This window comes from Podarcis raffonei, chromosome 2, assembly GCF_027172205.1.
Source record: "Podarcis raffonei isolate rPodRaf1 chromosome 2, rPodRaf1.pri, whole genome shotgun sequence".
In the NCBI taxonomy this organism is placed as follows: Eukaryota; Metazoa; Chordata; class Lepidosauria; order Squamata; family Lacertidae; genus Podarcis; species Podarcis raffonei.
The window spans coordinates 69,599,806-69,613,931 of NC_070603.1; the positions used below are offsets into that span (position 1 = coordinate 69,599,806).

At 40.6% G+C, this 14,126-nt stretch overlaps 1 protein-coding gene across 17 annotated transcripts in view; it reads left to right on the plus strand.

Annotated features, from left to right (window-relative positions):
• The window catches only part of NSD1 (nuclear receptor binding SET domain protein 1), a 73,891-nt gene that overhangs the window by 25,091 nt on the left and 34,674 nt on the right, over positions 1 to 14,126 (plus strand). For all 17 annotated transcript variants that reach the window (XM_053377228.1, XM_053377221.1, XM_053377225.1 and 14 more), the window contains 2 exons: positions 7,080 to 7,215; positions 11,305 to 11,477. In XM_053377228.1, the coding sequence (XP_053233203.1) occupies positions 7,080 to 7,215; positions 11,305 to 11,477 (309 nt within the window). The remainder of the gene's footprint in view (positions 1 to 7,079; positions 7,216 to 11,304; positions 11,478 to 14,126) is intronic.

Consider the following 14,126-nt stretch of genomic DNA (forward strand, 5'->3'; position numbering starts at 1 on the left):
ATGCTTTTAGGGATGTCTTTAAAAATCTCAATATAGGAATCCTCGATTCGAAGGGTTGTTTGATAATGCAGGTTCAGTATTTTGTCCCTCTCTTCTTTGGATCTTAGAGTTATCAAGCAATCTCTGGGTCTATTCTTCTTCTGCCTTATTCCCAACCTGAATGCGCTCTCTATTTTGAACTCTTCTTCTTTCAAGTCTTGCTTCCAAAAGTCAGAGAACTCTTTTGTCAGATAATCCACCAAGTTGTCTCCTTCTTTTTCCGGCACAAGTCTAATCCTTAGGTTTTTCTCCTTGCGTTGCATATCCTGCATAGAGAGTGTCAGTTCGTACTCATCCAGTTTCCTGTACACCGGTGGAAGTTTCCCTTCAACAACAGTAGCAATTTCCTTAGCTTCTTCCGCTATCTTTCGCGTTGTAGATGAATCTTCCAATAGTTTCCCAATTGCTTCTGCATTAGAGTTCACTTTATTTCCAAGGTCAGTTATACTTTTTGTATTCAAGTCAATTTTCCCAGAGATTTCTTCAATTTTCTTATTTGTTTCAGCACCTTGCTTCTTTAATTCCTCTAAAGAATCACTTATTTTTCCCAAGGCCTTTGTAAACGCTTCTTCCGAAGACATTGTTTTCACTCTTGCCTTTGTGGCAGCTGCAGTTCCCGGGGCCCCTGATACAGAGGCCCTTCTTTGCATAGAAGAGTCTACTTTGTATTGTCTACCAGATCTCAAGGTTGTTTCTTGTGAATCTTCTTTCTGGGACTTCCGGTTTGGGATCGCAAGCAGCAAGGAGCGCGGAAAAGACGCTGAGAGCTTTTCCGAGCTTCACGGGGGCTCGGGGGCAACGCAAGGGCACTGCGACCCCCAAAATCTCAAGGGGGGTACCCTTGAGGGACAAGCTACCCAGCAGCGTTGGAGGAGTCCCGAAGTTTTTTCGGGTTTTTTTTTAAAAGAGACTCGAAGGCGACGGGACTGAGAAACGCGAACGGTAAGCTCTGCGGACCCCGTGTAGCGATGCCTCTAGCTCCTACTGGAAAAGCGACAAATCTCCGCAACTTTAAGAACAGAACCCTCAAGATTATGGCAAAAACGACGTACTAAAAACTTTAAGCTAACAATAAGAGGGTTTCTGGATATATAAAGCTTTAATTGAGGAACCCGACTTGTTCTTCCAGAGCAAAATGGCGCAGGAAATATAGTCGCAAGAGTAAAGAAAGGAAATGACTAATCATCTGCTATAGAGAACAGAAAAGTGAAAGCCCTCAGCAACTTTGTTGGTGAGGCGAAGGAAAGACAAGTAACAACTAAGCAACTAAATAGACCTCAAGAAACTTTGTATTCTTTCTGGGGGAAAAGATTCCAAAAATAAGGGACTAAAAAAAGACTGAGTGGGGATAGAGGGATAATTATCCTGAAGCACTAAATAACAACATTGGAGCATAAGGGGGAAGGTGAGGAAAGGGAGAAAAAGATGAAATATAATAAAAGCCTCCAAACAAATAAATAATAACTTTCACTTACCTGCCTTTCTTGGAGGGAAGTTTGAAATTTTGAGCATTTGGCTAAACTCCAAACGGAGATACCAACCTCCCCCCCCTTAAAGACTTTGGAGTTTTAACCCCTTTCTCTTCTCCTTTTCCTGGCTTTTTTCCTCTTTGCCTTTGAGAAACTGGATATGAACTGATCCCATATAGATGAACCCAAACTTTGTTTACACACTTACTCCTCTTCCCTGAAAGACTGGTTTAAAATTTGAATACATCGGACCCTTAAAGATCTTGAACTTGGTTTCTTTGGCTTTTTCTGTTTGTTTGTTTGTTTGTTCGCTTTGGAGATTAAAGTGCAACTGAACTTAAAAGAGGAACATATTTAAAATTACTGGAGGATTCAACTACTCTTACCTTATGGTTCGGACCTGATTTTAGGGGGCTTAAATTTCTGGACCCCTCCTCCCAACTGTAACCAAATATTGGATTAAGCCAGCAAGTGGCTGAAGAATACAGATTTTGGAAAGAGATTTATCTGCGGTGACTTACTTTCTAACATTGATATTTTCTTTGGGTGAAATCTTGAAACTGGATTAAGCTGACCAAGTGGCTGAAACATAATTAGAAGGGAAGAAAAGGAGTCTTTACATAAGATATATGTTAAATTTATTTTGTTTAAAGTTCTGTTTGTTAGGATTTGTCTCTCTTTCCCTTTTTTTTTTATTTTGGCTAGTACAATTTAATTTGAAATAATATTGAAATAGTATTACTGAAATACTATTGAAATAACTTAGAACTTAGAATAATTTGCATTAAGGTATTTGAGATCTTAGAATTGAAGCTGGAAATTATTTAAGCCAACTTGGCAGCATTAACGTACTGGTTAGAAACTAAAGGGACTGAGAATAATTTGAAACACACTCAGTTCCCACATATCTCTTTGAGAAACCTGAGAGTTCTAAAGCGTTTGTGAACTTAACGTCAGAAACTCAGCAGGATAGGGCTTAGACTGTGCGCCCCCTAGGGGAGAGGAAAGATATTACAAGAGTCTTAACTCAACACCAGAAAAGGACAAAATGTCGGGGAAAAATGGGGAAAAGATAGGAGGGACACCATCAGAAAGGAAAATATCCCGACAAGAAGAGATTAAAGACTTAGATATTTTGTGGCTAAAAATAAAAGAAGAGTTCAGACAGAATGAAATACATATGGAGAAAAAATTAGGAGAAATGCATGAGTTATTAGATAAAAAAATAGAAGGAGCAGTAGGAGAATTGTCAAATAAAATAAAGGATCTGACAGGTCGGTCAAAATCTTTGGAAGAAGCAAATAAAAAAATGCAGAAAGAAATGAAAGAACATAGAAAGGAGACAGATAGGTTAAAAGATGAGATAGGAGAACTGAATAAAAATCAAGACCAAGTTCTGGACAACTTAGCGATGATTGAAATGAAACAAAAGCAGTTAAATCTGAAATTTAGGGGAGTAGGAGAAGAAATAAATGAAAATATCAAAGAAAAGATGATCAAGGAACTAGCCAATTGGCTGGAGCTGAAAGAAGAAGAGGTTGCATATACGATAGAAAACGCCTTCAGAATTAAATCAAAGACTAAACAAATAAAATCAAAAAAAGTCGCAGGAGATTGCTTAGTTATTTTTAGCTCGATAGAGATGAAAAATGTGATATTGAAAACAAGCTATTAAAAAAGATTAATTATTGATGGCAGACCGATCATCATCTTTAAAGAGATACCAACTAGACTCCTGCGCAAAAGAGAAGGTTATAAACAGCTGGCAAGTGTCCTAAAAAAGAATAACATACAATATAGATGGGAGTTCCCGGAAGGGATCTCCTTTTTTTACAAAGATAAAAGGTTTAGAATTGTTGAGATTCAAGAAGTGAAGAAATTCCTACGTAGATATGAAAAAGATTTAGGAAGAGTAGAGGAGAGATATGAAGGGAAAAATGGCGGTCTAGAGGAGAGGAGAAAGAAAAACGAACCGTGGAAAGACAAAGAGGACAAAGCTAGAGAAGAAGAAGTAGAGGAAGAAGAGGAGGAGGAGATTGCAGAGGAGGAGGAAGAAGAGGAGGGAGAGGTGAACAGGGAGAACAAAACCACTCGAATTTAAACTATTAGCTGTTGGTAAACGGAAAAATAGTCAATACGATGAATCTGAAAGTTTTGTCATGGAATGTGAATGGTTTGAACGAAAAAACTAAAAGGAATAAAATAGTAAATGTGTTGAAAAGAAAGAACTTAGATCTAATTTGTTTACAGGAGACACACGTAATCAAAAAGCACAAACATATTTTGGTGCACAAAAAGTTGGGGGCGGAATTTAACACTCAGGGAAAATTTAGAAAAGATGATGTACAGGTGGTACATTACCCCAGCAAAGTTGGGGAAAATGTACAAAACTGGGAATAAGAACTGCTGGAAGTGCAAGGTTAAAGAAGGTAATTTTTTCCACATGTGGTGGACATGCGAAGAAATGAAGAAATATTGGGAATATATTTATAATGAGTTAAAAAAAATATTTAAATATACATTCCCTAAAAGACCGGAAGCATTTCTACTAGGGATAGTTGGGGATGAAGTTAAAAACGAAGATAAGACATTATTTCAGTATGCCACAGCTGCCGCCAGATTGTTAATTGCCCAAAATTGGAAAAATCAAGATATCCCATCAATTAGAGAGTGGCAAACAAAATTATTTGAATTTCTTGAACTTGCAGAAATGACTCAAAAAATCAGAAACCAAAAAAATACAAAGTTTATTAATGACTGGAACAAATTTATGATATACATTGAAGGGAATTACAGAAGCCTAAAAACTATAACAGATTTGATATAAACCTTACGACGTGTAAACTACTAAGAATTATTAGCTGCGGGGAAAACAAATTATGTATATTAAGAAGCCTGAAAGCGGGAGGGATGGAGGTCAATAGAGCGTAGAAGAATGATTTAAGTTCTTAAGACACAAAGAGATAATTGTGAGGATAAAGAATTGTAACGGAAATAGATAATACTTATGTTATGTTTAGATATTTGTTTTGTATTTTTCTCTCTTTTTGTAATTGTGAAGTTATTTCTTTTTCTTTTTGGTTACTTATATGAAACTCAATAAAAAGAAGTTTAAAAAAAAAAAAGAATCTTCTTTCTGTTTACCATCTGCCATAACAAAGTCTTTCGTTCAAGGTCATTCCCACACTCTTAAGCTGTCAACAATAAAGAGTTCTCAGGTTTTAAATTCCACTTGGTTGCTGAAACTAACCAAATCCTCTAGAGGGCGCAAAGTCAGTTCCTGAACTTTAAATTGTTCCCACACTTCCAAAAAACAAAAGCCCTCCAAGTCTCTTACTTTGTGAAAGATCCAAATCAAAAGTATCCTGCAAATAACTTACTATGTAACCAAATGTGATATTTCAAGTTGAGAGTAGCCAAAGTCTATGTATCAATTACTTTCTAGCCTTTTTTGTAGCGACCGTCCTTAGCCGGTGTCTTTCCTCCGGCAGTCCGACCCCAAGGTAGATAAGCAGCGGTAATCAGTTCAATCTCCTTTAAAATAGGCAGGAAATCCCTTTAAAGTCCTCTTCCCCCCCTCTCCTGCCTTTTGGGGGGGGAGTTCTTTGCTTGGTGTTGGGTTTCTTAGCTCATAAAAACTCCTGTCAAAAGTTACCGCTTCACTGTCTTTCGCTTTAATCTTGCTGCAGGACGGTAAGCAGACTTCCTTTTTAGTGCTTATCCGTCTCGGTGCCCAAATTCATTAATTTTAACGTCCAAATTGTAATGCAAACTCAATCCTACTCACGGAAAGTTGCTCTTTTTTTAGTCCAGAATCTTTGGAAGAAGTCAGCGCTCTCCGCTGATGGCGACGCGGCTTCGCTTCGCAGGCTGGGTGAAAGCGACTCTCAGCACCGCTCCACGCACCCTCCGCTGATCTATAGCCTTTAAAAAGGCTATTTCACAACGTCGGGGGGGGGGCAAAGGTGCCCGCCGAGTCTCCGGTTCACAGGCTACGCGCCTGTGACTTTTAAGGGTCCTTGCTCCGCCGTGAGCAACAAGACCCGAACCCGCGAAGCAGATCTCTCCCGGAGCTCCGGGAGAAATCCGCCATTCAGCGCTGGCGCTAACCCGGAAGTCCGATTCTGTTTTTCCATTAGGAGAGGTGACTATTGTGTTCAACTCACCCACATTTAGAGTTCTAAAAACAGCTTATTTATTAGTGATATAAGTTTGCCCTAAGGGATGCGGGTATCTTGAGAAGTAGAGACGTCACCTTGCCAACAAAGGTCCGTATAGTTAAAGCCATGTATGGAAGTGAGAGCTGGACCATAAAGAAGGCTGATCGCCGAAGAATTGATGCTTTTGAATTATGGTGCTGGAGAAGACTCTTGAGAGTCCCATGGACTGCAAGAAGATCAAACGCATCCATTCTTAAGGAAATCAGCCCTGAGTGCTCACTGGAAGGACAGATCGTGAAGCTGTACTTTGGCCACCTCATGAGAAGAGAAGACTCCCTGGAGAAGACACTGATGCTAGGAAAGATGGAGGGCACAAGGAGAAGGGGGCGACAGAGGATGAGATGGTTGGATAGTGTTCTCGAAGCCACAAACATGAGTCTGACCAAACTGCGGGAGGTAGTGGAGGACAGAGGTGCCTGGCGTGCTCTGGTCCATGGGGTCACGAAGAGTCGGACACGACTAAACGACTAAACAACAACAACAACAACAAGGGATGCGGGTGGCGCTGTGGGTAAAACCTAAGTGCCTAGGACTTGCTGATCGCAAGGTCGGCGGTTCGAATCCCCGCGGCGGGGTGAGCTCCCGTCGTTCTGTCCCAGCTCCTGCCCACCTAGCAGTTCGAAAGCACCCCTAAGTGCAAGTAGATAAATAGGGACCGCTTTCTAGCGGGAAGGTAAACGGCGTTTCCGTGTGCGGCGCTGGTGCTGGCTTGCCAGATGCCGCTTAGTCATGCTCGCCACGTGACCCGGAAGTGTCTCCGGACAGCGCTGGATCCCGGCCTCTTAAGCGAGATGAGCGTGCAACCCTAGAGTCAGACACGACTGGCCCGTACGGGCAGGGGTACCTTTACCTTTAAGTTTGCCCTTGGCAAATGTTTGGTTTGATGAGGGAAAGAGTCAGGGTTTGTTGCTGGGCCTGCACAATGTGTAGGTTGTAGATCTGTTAACTGATTGGAAGAATGTTAAGTTGATCTGTCTTTTAACCAGTTAGCTGATTTAACTTTTTTTGTTTAGATACAAGCTACTGTAATCTCAATATTGTTGCCTTTGTTGCATTTCCAAAGGAAGTGTAGAATAACTTGTTTATAAATCTTCACATTATAACGTTGCTATTTACAGTTCAGTACACAAGAGCCTTGGTAGAATAAGAGAAGATTTGTGATATTTTCTTTCTCAATCCTTATTTCAGCAATACCTCAAAACCAAAAATAAACAAGTGTTCCCTTCCACTCTTACCCTTTTGCAATTAATCAACAGATTTAAGCCAACTGCAGTTTACAGTCCTGGTGGCTCAAGCAGCTTCCACTAGAGTGAATTATATATCAATGCAGTTTATTGTTTTTTCTCCATAGGGTCGAAATAAGAAGAAACCTGCTCCGGTGAAGTATGAAACTGGAGACCTTGTATGGGCAAAGTTCAACAGACGTCCATGGTGGCCCTGTAAAATTTCCCATGATCCTGTGCTAGACACGCATTCAAAAATGAAAGGTAATAATATATTATTTGCATTACATGATCAGACTTTTAGTGATTTGTATTATCCATACACAGCTCACTTTGCAGATTAGCCTCCATAAGTGTGTATTGACCAGGGTGGCTGTCAAATAAGCTGCCTGGGGGAAGCTGATGATATTGGGGGGGGTGGGCTGTGTATCTTTAATGTTTGTATAGCTTGTCAGGCAAGCTGCACCAGCTGCAGCTTCCTCTGTCAAAAGTTCTGGAGTCCTGTACTCTCTCTCTCTATATATATATATATATTTGGCTTGGTCACCCTGCCATGAAAAAGTGAAAGGGTAGTAACAGGCATCACTGTTTTAGATTGCAAGCCCTTCATTTCTTATTTTAATTGCATACATAACCATGTGCATTGATGGCATTACACGAATGCTAATGATAATAATAAGGCCCAGCCCTAACCTGGGATAATTAGAATGTTTCATGGAAATCAGTGGAACTTGTTTGCTTAGTGGTTTGTTTAGGATTACAGGTAGGTAGTGGAAGCCTATGGCTCTCCACTTAGAAGCAATCCCATTGAGTTAAGCTGGACTTACTGCTAGGTAAAGGTATATAGAATTGCACTTGGTCTCATCCTGTGCCCACTTTCCTCGGAGCAAGTCCAGTTAAACTCAAAGAGCTTATTTTTAAGTAGACGTGCGTAATACTGTACAAGTATTCAATACTGGGAGATTGTGAAGAAGGGCGTTCTCAAAGTTCTGGAGTTTAGGAGGTGCAAGAGGAAGCCTTTGGTGGAAAGAGAATATAGTTCAGTGGGTGGGTTTGCTGAAGGAGTATGTCATGAAGTGAAATATTAAGTGGTGAGAGAAAAATGTGAAAATGTTAGAAATCAACCAAGAAAACAGGAGTAGGGAGAGTCGACCAAGTGCAAGGAGTGAGCGTTATTTCTTCACAACAGGTAAATTATTGCCTCTTATTGTAATTTAAAACATGTGTGCCACCATTGCAAAGTCTCTGGTATTTTGAATTAAATCCACTGTCCTTCAGAACCCCATATTCCCCCCAAAAAAACCCCCACTATGCTTGCATCGCTGAGAACTTCAACCAGGAACCAATTTGAAGAGTAAAACTGTTCTTCTAAAAATGAAAATTTGAAGTAGAATAGGCAGTGGTTGAGAGAATGGTACCCAAAGACGCATTGACCTCCTCTCCCAGACTCTTGTCCACATAGTGTCCAAATAGCTCCCTAACAGTATCTGAAATATGTATGCTGAAGTAGGAAAGAAAAAGAAATTAAAACTTGTGCTGTTTACTCATTCATAAGATGTTTCTCTTTGGGGAAACAGTTGCTTATCTATCCTATGATGGCAGCTTCTGAACTCCTTTTAACCCATGGGTAGGCAAACTAAGGCCCGGGGGCCGAATCCGGCTCAATTGACTTCTAAATCCGGTCCGCAGATGGTCCGGGAATCAGTGTGTTTTTACATGAGTAGAATGTGTCCTTTTATTTAAAATGCATTTCTGGGTTATTTGTGGGGCCTGCCTGTTGTTTTTATATGAGTAGAATGTGTGCTTTTATTTAAAGTGCACCTTTGGGTTATTTGTGGGACATAGGAATTTGTTCAAACCCCCCCCCAAAAAAATATATAGTCCAGCCCCTCACAAGGTCTGAGGGACGGTGGACCGGCCCCCGGCTGAAAAAGTTTGCTGACCCCTGTTTTAACCCCTGACTCGTTCAAAAAGTAAAACACAGGGAGCAGTGAATGCAGAGGACCAACAACCTCTAGCAAAATTTGGAACTTTGGAGTTCTCTCCAGAATTTCAAAGAAAAGACTGATTTAATATTTAATATAATTCTCTCTGAATAATGGGTTCTAAATTAAATCTGTATTAGTTAGCTTCAGTGAGCATGTGGATAGGACCAAAAAGCAAGAGCCACACCAAAAGAAATACAGTGGTACCTCGGGTTAAGTACTTAATTCGTTCCGGAGGTCTGTTCTTATCCTGAAACTGTTCTTAACCTGAAGCACCACTTTAGCTAATGGGGCCTCCCACTTCTGCTGCGCTGCTGGAGCACGATTTCTGTTCTTATCCTGAAGCAAAGTTCTTAACCCGAGGTACTATTTCTGCATTAGCGGAGTCTGTAACCTGAAGCATATGTAACCCGAGGTACCACTGTAGTAAAAATAACGGACACATCATGAAAAATTGTGTATATTTATTTAAGACAGTGAAAGCATAATATAAAATGAACAGTAAATTATATAAAAAAAATACACCACAGATGAAATGATTATAATGGGGCAACCACATGCACTATATGCACTATATGGGAATATGAAACAACTTGCACTGACTGCTTATAGTACATAAGTTATTATTGGTAAATTACCAGTTATCCTTCTAACACTCTCCCTCAAGTCCAGCTAACTTAAAAACAAATGCAGTAAGAATGTTTCACTATTTTATAAAGATCTGCTTAAACAATATATGAAAATTACTCAAGATTTGAAAGAGAGTGAGACGTAGGGATATTCGGATAGACTTGAGAACTTGGGAGGAATAATGAGTACATAAATGATTTTACCAAAAGCTCCATATCTACCAGACTTGCTGTAGTGAGGTTTGTCGGTTCCAGATGGAAGATTCCTGAGCAAAAAATGAAAGTACAAATCTCAGCAAACATACAAGCTTGCCCCAAGAAATGCAAAATTCACAGACCTGTTCTACATCTCCCAACACCACCAAGCCAGCGTGCATTTCAGGGAATGTGCTGTTGGGGGAGGGAGAAAAAGCAATATAAACTAAAAGCTGTACGGAAACACTGAGAGAGAAAGAGAAGAGCACCACCCCAGTCTTACTTCTCCGTTTTCCTAATTTTAAACACCTCCCACTTCAAATCCCTAGCCACACTCTGGTTTTCTCTGGTAACCCCCTTAAATAAGTTTACCCATTAAAAATCAGTCCATTAAATCATGACTTACACCAAAATTCTCAGACTTCTTCATTACTCTTCCTTAATTGCAACCCTGAATCTCTCAGCTTTCTTTATCAAAACTAGAAGTCATTTCTGCCAAGCCAGGAAGAAGAACCTTGAAAGTACTTGGTTCTGCCCTGCTTTCTTAAGCTAATTGTCCAAAACAAAGACTTCAGCCTTTGAAAAGGAAATAAAATGTTGGTTGAAAAAAGAATTATCTTCTAATGTGACACACATATAGAATAAAGGCACATATGCAGACAATTACCAGATAACAGGGGGAAACTTCACTCTCATTAAAATGCCCACTTCTTATCCTACACTCCTCTCCCTCTTCCACCCCATGGTTTATAATTGGGGTATTTTCCATTGAACAGCTGCTTCCCAGTCTAATCATACAGAGACATAACTGTAAAACCTGAACAAAAAAAACCACATTTCACATCAAAAGGTACCTAGAGTTATTAGTGTATTGAAGTAATAAGATACTTCTTTCTTAATTCAACAAAAGTGCTGTGTTCTTCCAGCTCAGGCTTGAATAGATTACAGGAATACATTTTGCCCTCCTCCTTGCTTTTAATTAGAATAGCAAGTAACCAGAATTCGGTAATCTAGGGGCACCTTTGGTGTTGCTTTCAGAGAGAGGTTAACCCATCTTCATAGGTTCCATTGCCGTATTTATCACAAAGCTTTTGTCATAGGAGGAATGCTCCCGTTATTCAAGGATGCTTAGCCAGCATCTTTTCTGTTCCTGCAGCCATCGACCTAGGCATAGCGATCGTCATGGCTTCCTGAAACCAAAATTTGGTGCATACAATATGTGGATCTGCTCCTTCCGTACGGCACCCTGGAACCCAGAAAATAAGTCCAAAAGGGACTAGACTATCACCCTCTAATGGTGAACTCAGGTGGTGAGTGCCAAATAGAAATAGAGCCAAATTAATTCATATGACAAACAAGAGGGCAGGAACCAGTGTGCTCTGGGGAATCCTGAGTGAAATACAAAACAAGGGTGCAAACCCCCCCCCCCCATGTTGCATCATTTATTCCAGGTCCCATTTGTTAGATATGTTTTAGAAAATACTTTGGGGGCATTCCTACACCTTGACACCAAATGCTAATCTTGCCCATTTTGTCTTTGATAGTGTCCAATCGCAGACCACATCGAGAATACTATGTGGAAGCCTTGGGAGACCCATCTGAAAGAGCTTGGGTTGTGGGGAAAGCTATTGTAGTCTTTGAAGGAAGACATCAGTTTGAAGAACTGCCTGTCCTTCGGAGAAGAGGGAAGCAAAAAGAGAAAGGTTACAAGCACAAGGTAAATCTCATGTTCTCATTTGGTTTGTTCTTGAGTGTTCTCATCTGAGTGCGAAACCTAGGTGTATGATCTAGTGGAAGTGAAGTACTTCTTAAAGACCATGGATGGCAGTCGGAAAAATTTAAACTCATGCTCAACTCTCTCACTGAACTCCATCAGCTTACAAAGTTGCTCCATTTTTTGGGATTGCGTTTCTTATACTTTGAAGCTGCTTTAAAAATGACTGATATGATTTGAGACCTGGAGGCTGCTGCTAAAGGAATGTCTTTTGCGTTGACTTGTCCATATAGCTACCTGAGAATAGACTGGAAATATAATTGTGTAAATCGGGCCATTATGTTAGATACAGGTATATAAAGAGAACTTTTGACAACACGTTTCAATGTTATTAATAGAGAAAACATTGTATCTGAAGGGCAAATGTGGAGTAATATGGGCAGGAAGGAAAACCTACTGTATTTCAATATCTTAGTCTACAGCTTGAATTCCTTCTGGAGCCAGCATCCCATTTTGTGGTCCTAGCTCTGTGTTAATATTTCCAAAACTGAGATTCTGGCATAAAACGTCCAGGCAACCATTTTCTTGAGACTAGGATCAGAAGGATTCAGCTATATTCCAGTTTTGGAACTTGTTAAGCTCTCGGAGAGCCAGAATGGAACCAGACTGTTGGTTCTTAAAATAAAAAAAGGTGACAGAGCAGCTTTTAAATTGATTCTGTGGGGGAAGCTGAAAGCAGCTGCAGAGTCCTGTTCAGAACAAATCGTGGCCTAGAGAGGAAGGGGGGAATTATTATTATAATTTAAATTGGGGAGAGGGTAGAATGTGTCACTGAGAGTACAGGGGCCCATGATAGCAACTGAGAGGCAAGCAGGTGTCAGAGATATTTGGAGATGGAGATGGAGTAAAAAGCCTTGTGAGTTGATATATTTCCCAGTGTGCATATGTATTTGAATTGTTTTTAAGATGTGTAGTGTTTTATTCCTTGTTGTTTGCCACTTTAGACTCCTTTGGAAGGTGTGTGTGTGCGTGTGTGTGTGTGTGTGTGTACACACTGGTGCTAGAAGCCTCTGAGTCAAGATGAGTGAGCTGGAGTGCTTGGCCTTAGATGAGAGCATTGATATAGTGGACATAATGGAAGCCTGCTATAATGGAGAGAACCACTAGAACACAGTTACCTCTGGGTACAAACTCTATAAGAAGGACCAAGAAGGGCATACTAGAGACGATGCCACTCTGTGGGTGAAAGAAAACATAGAGTCCGACAAGCTAGAAATCCCCAAAGGAGCAGACTCTTCCTGGACTTAAGTGGTATGCAGGACCTGGTGTGAGATGTAAATGTTATAGTACCTACTGGGAGCAGTGACCATAGTGCTATCTAATTACATACATTTGTAAATGGACAGTTGCCAAGAAAATCCAGCACAGTCACATATGACTTCAAAAGATGAAACTTTCCTGAAATGAAGGGATTGGGGGAGAGGAAAAGGAAGTTGAAAGGCATAATCAAGAGAGTCAAATCTCTCCAGGTCAGGAAAGGTGCCACCAGGGCCAGGAGGATACCAGAGTGGTTAATGAGCAGAGGCAAAGAGCTATTAGAGCCAAGAAGGTTTCTTTTGTCATTTTTTATTTTATCAACAAGGCCTAGAACATCATGTCTTGTCACAACTGACTCAGTTCATCAGACTCCCTTCCTGTGAAAGTTAGATCAGGCACAGAGATCTGCTATATATAATCCACCAAGGAAACAGATGCAAATAATTTATTCAGCTTCTCTGCAATCTCTTTATCCTCCTTTAGCATACCTTTGAATCCCCAGTCATCTGAAGGTAAAGGTAAAGGTAAAGGGACCCCTGACCATTAACCGACTCTGGGGTTGTGGCGCTCATCTCGCTTTATTGACCGAGGGAGCTGGCGTACAGCTTCCGGGTCATGTGGCCAGCATGACTAAGCCACTTCTGGCTAACCAGAGCAGCGCACGGAAACGCCGTTTACCTTCCCGCTGGAGCGGTACCTATTTATCTACTTGCACTTTGATGTGCTTTCGAACTGCTAGGTTGGCAGGAGCAGGGACCGAGCAACGGGAGCTCACCGCGTTGCGGGGATTCGAACCGCCGACCTTCTGATCAGCAAGTCCTAGGCTCTGTGGTTTAACCCACAGCGCCACCCACATCCCAAGTCATCTGAAGGTACAAGCGCCTAAATGATCTGCTATTAATGTATTTAAATAATATTCTATTGTTAGTATTTATTTTTAAGCAATGTGCTCTTCAATTGTTTTATAGCATCCCTTATTGCCTACTTAGCAAATGAAAGTCTTGTCCAATGAGGAAAGCAAAAAGGAGCACAAGTTTTGGCAAAAGAAATGTAAGCAGGCAATAGGGGATGCTATAAAACAATCGAAGTAGCAGAATATCATTTAGGCGCTTGTACCTTCAGATGACAGGGGATTATATATAGCAGATCTCTGTGCCTGATCTAACTTTCACAGGAAGAGAGTCTGAGGAACTGAGTCCGTTGTGACAAGAGATGATGTTCTAAGCCTTGTTGACAAAATAAAAAATGACAAGTCACATTCATGTTCTCCATGAATCTAGTTTTGATCTGGAGTTATGTGCTGCAGTTACATTTTGTGAAAGAAGATAATGTTCA